At 41.6% G+C, this 13721-nt stretch overlaps 1 protein-coding gene across 3 annotated transcripts in view; it reads right to left on the bottom strand.

Moving 5' to 3' along the window:
• Positions 1-13721, bottom strand: part of vac14 (vac14 homolog (S. cerevisiae)) — a 252869-nt gene that overhangs the window by 119213 nt on the left and 119935 nt on the right. For all 3 annotated transcript variants that reach the window (XM_078400593.1, XM_078400595.1, XM_078400594.1), the window contains exon 15: positions 12365-12497. In XM_078400593.1, the coding sequence (XP_078256719.1) occupies positions 12365-12497 (133 nt within the window). The remainder of the gene's footprint in view (positions 1-12364; positions 12498-13721) is intronic.

The following is a 13721-nucleotide window of genomic DNA, read 5'->3' as shown; positions in this document are numbered from 1 at the left end:
TTCATGGTGAGGCCAAGAACCCTGCACTTACAACAACTGGGACTTGAAAATGGCACCGGGTACTGGTGACTCTGTAAACTGTCTCACTGTACTATTACTATACACTTGTACTGTATCTGAGATGCTTATCTCGGATGCATCTAAGTGCTTATGTATAGTGATACTTGTGTATAAAAATGAATTTCACTGTACCTCGGTACATGTGACAATAAAATACTATTGAACCATTGAACTTTAAACAGAGTGGGCTAGCTCTAACAATAGCCAGCCACTCATGACACCAACATCCTGCTGATGTGTCCAGCGCATCACCAATGGAATTACCACTGCCCTGCGCTGAAATCAGTGAAGAGCAGACAATACCAATTGATGTGGGGAAAAAAAGAGCACACAGCTTATTCCTGTATTGCCCTCCATGTGTCATGTGAGCAGCAATATTACACCAACCTTTACCAACTGTGCCCTCCTGGGCCATCTCAATCTTTCAACAATTTCTAGGAGCTCACCATTATGCATTGGCTGCTCCCTCCCCATTATTAAAGGGTCATGCTCAGAACTGTAATTTGACTGCAAAAATAGAGACCTCCTTCTTGCCAAATTCTAATTCTTGCTGCAGATTTAATTTTGTCTGTGAGATTATTAATGCAATATGTGGCTGACTTAAAGAACTGACGCAGAGAGAGAAAAATGAGACTTCTGTTCCAAATAATGTTAAGGAATGTAGCAACAGAAATGCTGTCTCAGAAAGTTGAAAATAACACGCTAGACCAAGAGCATGTGCTGCTTGGCCCATTTGCAAACATTTAGACATGTTCAAATAATGTTCAACTGATGCTCCTTATAGGCTTTACTCATCTGTGATAGGTTACAAATCAAAATAGGAATCTGACAGGAATCTGGCTGTATTCGTGCATCACCTGCACTCATATAATTGACTTCAAATGTTTGAAGAGAACGTGGCAGACAAGATAGAGAAGGTGGTGCAAAGTGTAAGAATAATGAACACAGGCAAAATGTTTGAATTAGAAAATAACTGGAGTATTGGAAGTCAGGTTAGGCACATTAGACATTTTGGTCCCAGTTTCTGTCCAATAGATTTACATTAGGATCCAGCAAGTTGTCAGCATGGATGCCATCTTGCAGGCCTCAGGCTGTGGCAGAATGCAAGATGTTATGTGCCTGCAAGCAGACTTCACTTCCTTGCCCAAAGCTGTACCTGCCAACTGACCTGTACTATACAGGACTTCCTGAATCTGATTGTTGCCAGTTCCACACTGATGAAGGATGACGGTTTTAATTTGTTTATATTGTCTTGTGTATGGAGATGCAGGGAAAATCATACCATACACAAGTACAGGGTGAACACCGATGTTACGGCCACTGATGATCTGCCCACCCACCCCCCCCCCACCTCGCCCCCCTATAATCTAGACAAAATTAGGAGAGTTTTGTTGAAATTCCCTGAGCGACCACAGATGGATAGTAAACTGAATGTGAATGGAATGACCTGTCGACCCATCCCCCGCTCCCACCGTCTCCCCGGCTGTTTAGGGCCCCAGCTTCCGACCCCACTCCCGATTCGCAAAGTGCACCAGCGAGCCCCTCTCGCGGCAAGAAACCTGCTGCTGTTTCTTGCTGTCGGCAGTGGTTTTATCCACTCTCTGCTCAACCATCTCAACCTGCTTCTCCCGATGTGTTGTCCAGCCAGCCTCTTCCCCCCCCCCCCCCCCCAAACCACTGCTGACTCTTCCTCCTTCTCCCCCAGAGTCACTGACATACTCCACCTTGGAAGCATCAGCAGATGAGAGGGGAGGGAGTCTCACGGTAACTGTGCCATTTTAAAATGAAACGATACTAAATGCTGGAGTAACTCAGCGGACTGAATCAGTCTGACGATGGATCCTGATGTTGTAGCTGAGGGTTCGGCCAAGGAATGGCCTAACTCTCAGGAGTCGCCACAATTTCACCTATCCATGTTCTCCAGAGATCCTAATCTGCTGAATGACTCCAGCACTTCGTGTCCTTTTGTCTATTAACCATCATCTGCAGTCATCTGCAATAATGGACACCACTCCCTCCGCTTATAATGAGGGTTTACTGTAAACGGACCATATTTTCGTTTCATTATCATGTGACCTCCGTTAGTCCTGAAAAACGGATAAACCAGAAGCGCTCTGGAACCGATGGTGTTGCTGTAAAATCGGTGTTCAACTTGTACAATCAAATAATACACGTGCAACAGATTACAGTGTGATAGGTTCAGATTAAAATGAACAGTGTAAAATTAGCTAGGGTTGGAGCAGAGACATGTGTAGAAGTGCTTCCCGACAGTGACCTAACCCAACCATCTTCAGCTGCTTCACCGATCACGTCCAAGGTCCCGGTCTCAATTGATCGAGTTTTGTTACATTTTAAAAACAATTAACTTAATAAACTTTAATGGGAGTTAAATTTTCACGATAAACAGCCAAAACGTTAAAGATAAGATTTATTTCATCTTAAAGAATAAACACCATTTATTTTAAAGAAAAAATGCGATTTTCACACGATTTTCATTGAGATTTATTTTATTTCTAAAAAATAAAATCGCCATTTAATTAAAAAAGACGCAATTTTAATTGAGATTTTGTTTAGAACGCGATTTTCATTGAGATTTGGTTTGTTAAAAAAAAAAGCCATTTATTTTAAATACAAAACTCGATTTTCATTTAGATTTATTTTATTTTAAAAAAGGCCATTTATTTTAAATAAAAAACGCAATTTTCCCACATCACAATGGGAACCCAATGAGGTTTGGGCCCAATGGGTGCACCCTTTACTAGTTATTTATAATTCCTCAGGCAATGCAACAAACCCTGCACAACATTCAGGAATAGGGTGATTGGCGACTAACATTCACTCCGCACAAGTGTCCATTTAGCAAGATAAAGTCTAACCACCAACCCTTGACATTCTATACCTTCACTATTGCTGAGACTCCGTCATCAAATTCCTGGATTCACCATTGAAAAGTTTAATTAGCTCAACCACATAAACGCCACGGCTAGGAGAAGGTCAGAGGTCATGGAAAGTGATTCACATCCAAAACCTTTCTGCCATTTACAAAGCATTTTTGATGAGGTAGCAGAATAGATTGATACAGGGATTGCAGCAGATGTTATCTAACATGCATTTTCAGTGGGTTTTTAATGAAGCCCCACACAAAAAGCTGAATAGCAAAATTAAGCTCATGGAATTAAAGGTTCTAAAGCAGCACAGTTAGGCAACTAGCTTAACAGCAGAAATGAATGCGCTGAGGTAAACTGCTGTTTTTAATTCTAGAGCATAATGGGCCCGAGACAAAACTGTGGTTGGCGAGTTAATTTGTCACTGTAAATTACTCCTGGCATGTGAATGGTAGAATTTGGATGGAGTTGGGAATACGGGGAAGATAAAATGGCCTAGAGCAGGATTAGTGTAAATCTTGGTAGATGGTCAGCGTGGACTCCATGGGTCTCTGTTGTATTTCTCAAAGATTCTATGACAAGGAAGTAAAGTGTAAAATTTCCTAAATGAGGCTAATACAAAATCTGTGGCAAACTGTGAGAACAGTAATTGATTGGAAGAAGACTCAGATGGATTGTTAAATTGGGCTGGCAAGTGGTAGTTGGAAATTAATTTTTTTTAAAGTGTAATGAAATATACTTTATGAAAAGAGAAACATGACAGGCTGTGGCACAGTTTCAACAAAATGTGGGAAAAAGTGGGACATGAGTGTAAAAAACACTGAAAGAGGCACACTGATGAGCGAGCTGATAAGTAAAGCAAATGAGATCTTTGGCTTCGTCAACAAGAGATGGAGTACAAAGGTAGGAACGTTATGTTGAAGATTAGTTGATCAGGTGTATTACACTCAATATTGGTCACATCACTTTAGGAAGGACGTGGAAGTCGTGGATGGTGTACAGAAGATATTGGCAAGTGATTTTAAGAGAGGAACTTCGGCCATAAGGTTACACTGGAGAAGCTGGGTTGTTCCCTTTGGACAAATGAATGTTGAGAGGTGATTGGGTGAGATATTTAGATCACATCAGATTTACAATGAGAGTAAAAGTGTGTTGTTCCCATTTACAGTTGATTTAAGGGCATGGGGAACAAGTTTAAAATATTGGGTCAAATTCCAAAGGCAAATTGAGAAAAAACATTCTGGCCTTCCATCACAGTGAGGAGGTGACTGGAGGAGACTCACTGTGATGGATGTTTCTTTTTTTCTGTTTTGTGTTGGTTTGTGATTGTGTGTGTTATTGCATATTTTTCTTGCTCTTATTGTTGGACTGTGGTTAACGGAATTTCGTCCAAAAGACTTGTTTTTTTGGATGACAATAAAGGTTATTCTGATTCTGATGTCAAATGTCAGGGCAGTCAAAATATTCAGAGCTTTGAGTGAAAAAAGAATTATGTAAATATTGTCCAAATATTTATTGAAAGTGGGTTACTAACTGAATATTGCCAGTGTCCTCATTTAAATATGTAAATCATGGCGATGAAAAGGCAGGCATTGTGCATTGAGAAGTTGGAATCCCTGCGTGTTAAGTACATTTTTTAGACAAAGTAGGAATTCACATTTATAGAAGCTAATTAGAAACAGGTTGCACCAAAGGTTCCCAAGTGTTGTAAATGCCTCAAATGCCTGAGAATCAGGGATTACACCAAGGCAAGACCACATTTCAGAAAGTGTATGAACACTACAATTATGGGATTTGTGGAAGTGAGCCAAGGGCTGGGATCAGAGGAATATAAGTTTCAAATTCATGTAACAGAGGTATTGGTTCCACCTGACTGGTGATATATTGAGTAACGTCAGCAGGAACGGAAGAATAAAGCTGGTGCACTTTACAAGACAAGACAGAAGATGAAGCACTGAGGCAAGCCAGACTCCTGTGGTAAAGACGAGAGACTGCGAATGCTGGAATCTTTCGCAAAAAGCTTTGGGTCGAGACCTGCATCAATCCTGAGCCACAAAATATTTATATCTCAAGAAAATATAAGGGCCAAAAAAAATTGTCTACGCCAATTTTTTGATGTTAAAATGACATGAGCATTCTCCCGAACATTGTTTTGGGAATACCTCAGCATCTGCACAAAAATAGTTCTGTATAATTCTCTCGATAATGCTGCGCTGTGCTTCGAACAAGTGTTGCTGGGTGAAATTCTGGTTTTAGTGTAATGATTCCATATAATTCTAAAGTAGCAGGCTTTAAAGTGTCACTCACCAAATGTTTCCTGTCTGTGGCGTCTTGCATACAGAGCTCCCTCAAGATGGTGGAGGAAGTCACATAGGAGAGCCCTGTGCAAATGGCATTTAATGCAGGGCGCTGCCAGGCACTCATCTGTCAGGGTAAGGCACTCGCCTTTTATGATTCCTTGCACTTTATGCAGCTCTGCATGACAGCCAAATCACCCTTCCAAGGGTGAATGCAAAGCTCACATTACCTAAAACTGGAAGATTCGTCAGTCTGCTGGTTGAGTTTTTTTTGGATGCCAGGCTCTGGAAGCAAGCACACTGCTCATGGGTGAGAATGGCAGAAGGATAGAGTAAACAATTTCATGGCATGATCACATCTCCTTGAGAACACTGACATCCTTGATGATTCGTTCATGAGTATTACTGGAACAATACTCCTGGGAATAATGCAGAGGTTGCAGGATCAATTTATTCCAAAGAGGTGGAAAGACTCTAAGGGGAGTAAGAGACACCTGTGGCTGACGAGGGAAGTCAGGGACAGCATAAAAATTAAGGAGAGGAAGTATAACATAGCAAAGAAGAGTGGGAAGACAGAGGATTGGGACTCTTTTAAAGAGCAACAAAAGTTAACTAAAAAGGCAATACGGGGAGAAAAGATGAGGTACGAGGGTAAACTAGCCAATAATATAAAGGAGGATAGCAAAAGTTTTTTTAGGTACGTGAAGAGGAAAAAAATAGTCAAGGCAAATGTGGGTCCCTTGAAGACAGAAGCAGGGGAATTTATTATGGGGAACAAAGAAATGGCAGACGAGTTAAACCGTTACTTTGGATCTGTCTTCACTGAGGAAGATACACACAATCTCCCAAATGTTCTAGGGGCCGGAGAACCTAGGGTGATGGAGGAACTGAAGGAAATCCACATTAGGCAGGAAATGGTTTTGGGTAGACTGATGGGACTGAAGGCTGATAAATCCCCAGGGCCTGATGGTCTGCATCCCAGAGTACTTAAGGAGGTGGCTCTAGAAATAGTGGAAGCATTGGAGATCATTTTTCAATGTTCTATAGATTCAGGATCAGTTCCTGTGGATTGGAGGATAGCAAATGTTATCCCACTTTTTAAGAAAGGAGGGAGAGAGAAAACGGGGAATTATAGACCAGTTAGTCTGACATCAGTGGTGGGGAAGATGCTGGAGTCAATTATAAAAGACGAAATTGCTGAGCATTTGGATAGCAGTAACGGGATCATTCCGAGTCAGCATGGATTTACGAAGGGGAAATCATGCTTGACAAATCTACTGGAATTTTTTGAGGATGTAACTAGGAAAATTGACAAGGGAGAGTCAGTGGATGTGGTGTACCTCGACTTTCAGAAAGCCTTCGACAAGGTCCCACATAGGAGATTAGTGGGCAAAATTAGGGCACATGGTATTGGGGGTAGGGTACTGACATGGATAGAAAATTGGTTGACAGACAGAAAGCAAAGAGTGGGGATAAATGGGTCCCTTTCGGAATGGCAGGCAGTGACCAGTGGGGTACCGCAAGGTTCGGTGCTGGGACCCCAGCTATTTACGATATACATTAATGACTTAGACGAAGGGATTAAAAGTACCATTAGCAAATTTGCAGATGATACTAAGTTGGGGGGTAGTGTGAATTGTGAGGAAGATGCAATAAGGCTGCAGGGTGACTTGGACAGGTTGTGTGAGTGGGCGGATACATGGCAGATGCAGTTTAATGTAGATAAGTGTGAGGTTATTCACTTTGGAAGTAAGAATAGAAAGGCAGATTATTATCTGAATGGTGTCAAGTTAGGAGGAGGGGGAGTTCAACGAGATCTGGGTGTCCTAGTGCATCAGTCAATGAAAGGAAGCATGCAGGTACAGCAGGCAGTGAAGAAAGCCAATGGAATGTTGGCCTTCGTAACAAGAGGAGTTGAGTATAGGAGCAAAGAGGTCCTTCTACAGTTGTACCGGGCCCTGGTGAGACCGCACCTGGAGTACTGTGTGCAGTTTTGGTCTCCAAATTTGAGGAAGGATATTCTTGCTATGGAGGGCGTGCAGCGTAGGTTCACTAGGTTAATTCCCGGAATGGCGGGACTGTCGTATGTTGAAAGGCTGGAGCGATTGGGCTTGTATACACTGGAATTTAGAAGGATGAGGGGGGATCTTATTGAAACATATAAGATAATTAGGGGATTGGACACATTAGAGGCAGATAACATGTTCCCAATGTTAGGGGAGTCCAGAACAAGGGGCCACAGTTTGAGAATAAGGGGTAGGCCATTTAGAACGGAGATGAGGATGAACTTTTTCAGTCAGAGGGTGGTGAAGGTGTGGAATTCTCTGCCTCAGAAGGCAGTGGAGGCCAGTTCGTTGGATGCTTTCAAGAGAGAGCTGGATAGAGCTCTTGAGGATAGCGGAGTGAGGGGGTATGGGGAGAAGGCAGGAACGGGGTACTGATTGAGTGATCAGCCATGATCGCATTGAATGGCGGTGCTGGCTCGAAGGGCTGAATGGCCTACTCCTGCACCTATTGTCTATTGTCTATTGTCTATTGTCTAAAATGGCTTAAACTGGGAAAGGACCATGCAGGAAGGCAGTCTAAAAAAAACCCAGACCTTCTATAAAAAGACCATATGAAGATGGTGTGCAAATGGTGCAAGAAAGGCACATCTTCCCAAACAACCCTCTGCGGCAGAGTCTGTGTGATCAGTCCGAGAAAGAGTTCAATGCCGAAACATCGTCTGTCCAATCCCTTCACAGTTGCTGTCTGACCCGATGAGTTAATCCAGCACTTTGTTTTTTTGCTTTCGATGTCTATACTAGACTGTTTAGCTACCTAGGAACCCAGAGAACTGGACTATGTTTATGAGAATAATCCCGGGGATGATTGGGTTAACGTATGATGAGTGTTTGATGGCACTGGGGCCATAGTCGCTGGAGTTTAGAAAGATAAGGGGGGGGGGAACCTCATTGAAACTTACTGAAATGAAAGGCCTGGATAGAGTGGATATGAAGAGGATGTTTCCACAAGTGGGAGAGTCTAGGACTAGAGGGCACAGGCTCAGAATAGGACATACCTTAGAAAGGAGATGAGGAATTTCTTTAGCCATAGGGTGGTGAATCCATGGAAATCATTGCCAGAGATGGCTGTGGAGGGCAAGTCTTTGGGTATTAGGAAAGCATAGATTGACAGGTTCTCAATTAGAAGGGTGTCAAAAGTTACAGGGAGAAGGCAGGAGAATGGGGCTGAGAGGGAAGGTAGAACAACTATGATGGAATGACGGCGTAGACTTGAATGGCCTAATTCTGCTTCTATGACATGAACTTATGACTGGAAATCATACCCTCAGTTTGGAAATCCATCATAAGAGAACATGCTTAATTAATCTATTGGAGGATATGTTACAGAATATATAATAAATAACCAGAGCTCAAGAGTCAAATGCATTGGGACTAGAACAATGAAATTCTTCCTTGCTGCAGCTCTATAGGCACATTGAACTCAACAAACAGCAAATAAATATACAATAAATTATCAGATATTCTAGGTAAATCAGGATTTTCAAAAGATATTTAATAAAGTGCTGTATTTTACACAAAATGGCCTTGGAAGGTTACGGGCAACATATTTGCATGGGAAGAGAATTTATTAAAAGAACAAAAACACCAAATGAGTCATTTCCGATTTGCAGAACGCTCCACGCTTTAGGTGCAGCAGTGATGGAGCTATAGGTGCAGCAGTGATGGAGCTTTAGGTGTAGCAGTAATAGACAATAGACAATAGGTGCAGGAGTAGGCCATTCTTTAGGTGCAGCTTTAGGTGGAGCTTTAGGTGCAGCAGTGATGGAGCTTTAGGTGTAGCAGTGATAGACAATAGGTGCAGGAGTAGGCCATTCTTTAGGTGCAGCTTTAGGTGGAGCTTTAGGTGCAGCAGTGATGGAGCTTTAGGTATTTGCAACAACATCAATGACATTAATTTAAGGGATGATGAACACCATAATCTAAAAGTGCAGATGATATAAAGATATAGAAAATATGTTTTGAAGTGCATGCAAAATGCCTGTAAAGGGATGAAGACATCTCAAGCGAGTTGCAGAGAAATTAGAGGTTATTAACTTTTGTGGGAAGAGCGTGGTACTATTTTTAAAATCCCAAGAAACCAATACATAATGATGTTCAGAGAGACCTGGGTGACTTTGCACATGAAACTTTAGTTTTGTAAAGTTAGCATGTAGTTGTAGCAAGCAATAATGTAAGCAAAATGTTGGGATTTAATCCAAGGCATAAGGAGAATGAGAGGACGTCCTGCAGCAATTCCACAGGCTTTGGAGAGATAGCAGTTGGAATACTGTGTGCAGTATCCAAGGATCTATACAAGTTCCTGAGAGGCCGTGCAATGTAGATTAATTTGATTGAACGTGGTGGCTCAGTTCAGTTTATTGTCACGTGTACCGAGGTACAGTGAAAAGCTTTTTTGTTGTGTGCTAACCAGTCAGCAGAAAGACAATACATGATTACAATCAATCCATTTACAGTATAGATACATGAAAAGGGAATAACGTTTCGTGTAAGATAAAGCCAGCAAAGTCCAGTCAAGGATAGTCCAAGGGACATCAAAGAGGTAGATAGTCACCGCTCTCTGGTTGTAGTAGGATGATTCAGTAGGATAATCTGAAGAGATTAAGTGAGATTGGCCGACACTTGCCCAAATTCAGAAAAAAGGGAATGGCTCGCAATGATATTTGTAAGTATCTGAGATTGCTTCACTTGGAGACATAGGTTTCAGGAAAAGGTGTTGTCCTTTGGACCGAGATACAGATTATTTAGCTTCAAGCAGAAAGTTGTTAAACTTTGGAATTCCCTATCCTAGAGAATAATAGATGATCGGTTCAAAATTTTGATCAATAGATCTTTTGGACTCTGATAATCTAGGGCTGAAGAGAGTTAGTGGGAAAATGGACAAAGATCAATTACAATCTCGATTGTGCTTTGAAATACTGTATGTAAATTCTTATCTCCCTTTTCATTTAACATTAGAAAATTGGAACCTTCTTTATACTCCACCAATTTCTGCTTTCTGTCAAACATGCTGTCTGTGCTTGTCATAATTGGAAAAAAGTTCAATTTTTATTGATACCCCAACATCAATACCTTCAGCTTGATAAACAAGCACATGTAACAAAATCTATAACACATTGGAACAGTGAAAATTTAAGCTTTAACAACCCTTTTGAAAATAATTTATGGTATTCTGAGATTAATCAAGGAATTTGAACAATGCTCAACTTGTCAAATCAAAATGTCAAAATCAACTAAAAGACATCCCAAATGCACACAAAACTGCTTTCATTGCCGATGATCATTCACCATACCTCTAACTCTATTGTACTTCTGATCAAATTATGAAATATCTGACATTAATATCTTACAAATTTCTATGGAGGCATCACAGAAAGCATAATTGGGTTGCTCCACTGCTTGGTTTGACAATAGACAATAGGTGCATGAGTAGGCCATTCGACCCCTCGAGCCAGCACCACCATTCAATGTGATCATGGCTGATCATTCTCAATCAGTACCCCGTTCCTGCCTTCTCCCCATACCCCCTGACTCCGCTATCGTTAAGAGCTCTATCTAGCTCTCTCTTGAATTAATTCAGAGAATTGGCCTCCACTGCCTTCTGAGGCAGAGAATTCCACAGATTTACAACTCTCTGACTGAAAATGTTTTTCCTCATCTCCATTCTAAATGGCCTACCCCTTATTCTTAAACTGTGGCCCCTGGTTCTGGACTCCCCCACCAAAACTGCACACAGTACTCCAGGTGCGGTCTCACTAGGGCCCTGTACAACTGCAGAAGGACGTCTTTGCTCCTTTACTCAACTCCTCTTGTTATGAAGGCCAACATTCCATTAGCTTTCTTCACTGCCTGCTGTACCTGCATGCTTCCTTTCAGTGATTGATGCACTAGGATCTCGTTGTACGTCCCCTTTTCCTAACTTGACACCATTCAGATAATAATCTGCCTTCCTATTCTTACCACCAAAGTGGATAACCTCACACTTATCCATATTCAACTGCATCTGCCATGCATCCGCCCGCTCACATAACCTGTCCAAGTCACCCTGCAGCCTCATAGCATCTTCCTCACAATTCACACTACCACCCAGCTTTGTATCATCTGCAAATTTGCTAATGGCACTTTTAATCCCTTCATCCAAGTCATTAATGTATATTGTAAATAGCTGCGGTCCCAGCACCGAGCCTTGCGGTACCCCACTAGTCACTGCCTGCAATTCTGAAAGGGACCCATTTATCCCCTCTCTTTGCTTTCTGTCTGCCAACCAATTTTTTATCCATGTCAGTACCCTACCCCCAATAGTACCCTCTCCATCCCTCCCCCTTTCCAGTTCTCCAACTAGTCTGACCGTCCTCGTTTACATTTTATCTCTGTTTGCCTTGTTGTTACCTGCTCCTAGCTGACAATGATCTATTCTACATTTTTCTTAATCTCCATCCCTTGTCTCGTTTTCACACCTTACACTTTCTTATCTCTGTATCTTCCTCTCCCCTGACTCAGTGTGAAGAAGGGTCTCAACCCGAAACGTCACCCATTCCTTCTATCCAGAAATGCTGCCTATCCCGCTGAGTTATTCCAGCATTTTGTGTCTATCTTCGGTTTAAACCAGCATCTGCAGTTTCTTCCTACAATATAATCAAAGACTTGTCCCACGCCAGTCATCCCTTCTTCCCACCCCCATCGGGCAGAAAATGCAGAGGCTTGAAAGCACGCGCATTACCTGCTTCTTCCCCTGTTATCAGGCTTCTGAACAGCCCTCCCATTAGTTCGGGTATTGTCACCTCAAACCCATTGCAAAGACATTGGAATTTTTCTTTAAAACTGGTGCGCTACAATGCTGAGAATTATATATTGCACTCTGTATCTTCTCCTTTGTTCTATCTATTGTACCCGAGTTTGACTTGATTATATTTTTGCATAGTATTATCTGATCTGATTGGATAGCATGCAAATTTTTTTTTGCTGTACCTCGTAAATGTGACAATAATAAAACGAAACTAAAGTAAATATTGAAGTTCCAACCCAAACCAGGAGAAAATAAGATTGACTGTCCACCTACCTGATGATAAAAGGCCCTCGAATCTCCAGTAGACTTTTCTCATTGTTGAACTGCTTCAGCAAGTTTATCATGAACTTGAAGAAATAAGAGTTCATGGTGGGAGTTGATGGGGAACACTCCAATGTGCGAGGCCCTGTGGCACACAAAAAAACACGTCAGGATATACAGTCGCCAGCTTATCAATCATTCTAATTTTTAAATATCAAAATTCATTCAATCCCAAGATGTGAAAATGTTCAGGGGGGGAGGGGGGTGGTGATTTGAAATATTGTGTGCTGTACTGACTGTCACACTTAGGAACAATGCAATTGCACTGGAGAAGGTGTAGAGAAAGTTCACCAGGATGCTGTTTGGGATGCAATCTTAGTTATGAGGAAAGATTGTATAGACTGTTTGATTTCTTGAACTGGAGGAAACTGAGGGGTTACCTGATGAAAGTGTACGAAATAAGGGGCATAAATAGAATAGAACGCTGCAGGATTTTTGTTATAGCAGAGGGCATAGCTTTTAAGGTAGGGATTTTGAGGAGATAGGAAGATTTTTATTCACCCAGGGAGTAGCTGGAGCTGAGAACGCATTGCCTGAGAGTGTTGGACGCAGATCATCGCATCACATTTAAGTTTCAGACAAGTGCTTTAATAATCAAGGCTTATAAGGCTGCAGATCACGTACTGGTAAGTAGTTTAGTATAGATGGGTACTTGATAGTCACCATGGAGAGGTAGGTGGAGGGTTTGTTTTTTGTGGTGTACGACTCCAAGTACCCATATTACATCATTTTGAGAAGCAATTTGCAAGAAAGAATGCTTAGCTTCATGCAAATAATTATTAATGGTTATAGAACCATCGCTCACTGTCAAAACTATTTGGGAATAACACTTACATGGAGTATCACTCAGTCTTGTGTTTTTATCAGGCTACTGTTGCTAAAACACAATGTGAATGTAATACAAATGACATGAGATTAAGATATTATCTACACACAAAATTACAAGGTGGGTGAGGCAAGTGGAGTTAATTGAAAATACAACACTGCTAAGAAGTGGAAACCAGTGCAGCATTGCATGTAAAACAGAATCTTACTGGGCCAACTATGTGCATAATGATTTAGGATCTAATGGGATTCAAACTCCGTACACTCCGGGAACCTAAACACTTCATTACGGACTGAACAGAATCCAGTACTCTTTCTTTATGTAAAGAGCAATCTGGTTTTGGTTTTAGGCACTGTAAACATGGTGAAGTCATCATCTTTGGGCTTTAACATTTCATTTTGTAACAGATGACCTAGCTCCCAGACTGGCAGAGGCCACATTATATAGCAATACCCCACCAAGCCCAACTCAGGATAGAAGCTT

This window comes from Rhinoraja longicauda, chromosome 6 (genome assembly GCF_053455715.1).
Source record: "Rhinoraja longicauda isolate Sanriku21f chromosome 6, sRhiLon1.1, whole genome shotgun sequence".
Lineage (NCBI taxonomy): Eukaryota > Metazoa > Chordata > Chondrichthyes > Rajiformes > Arhynchobatidae > Rhinoraja > Rhinoraja longicauda.
The sequence above is the reverse complement of the archived record's forward strand: the minus strand, read 5'-3'. Positions and strand labels throughout refer to the sequence as shown.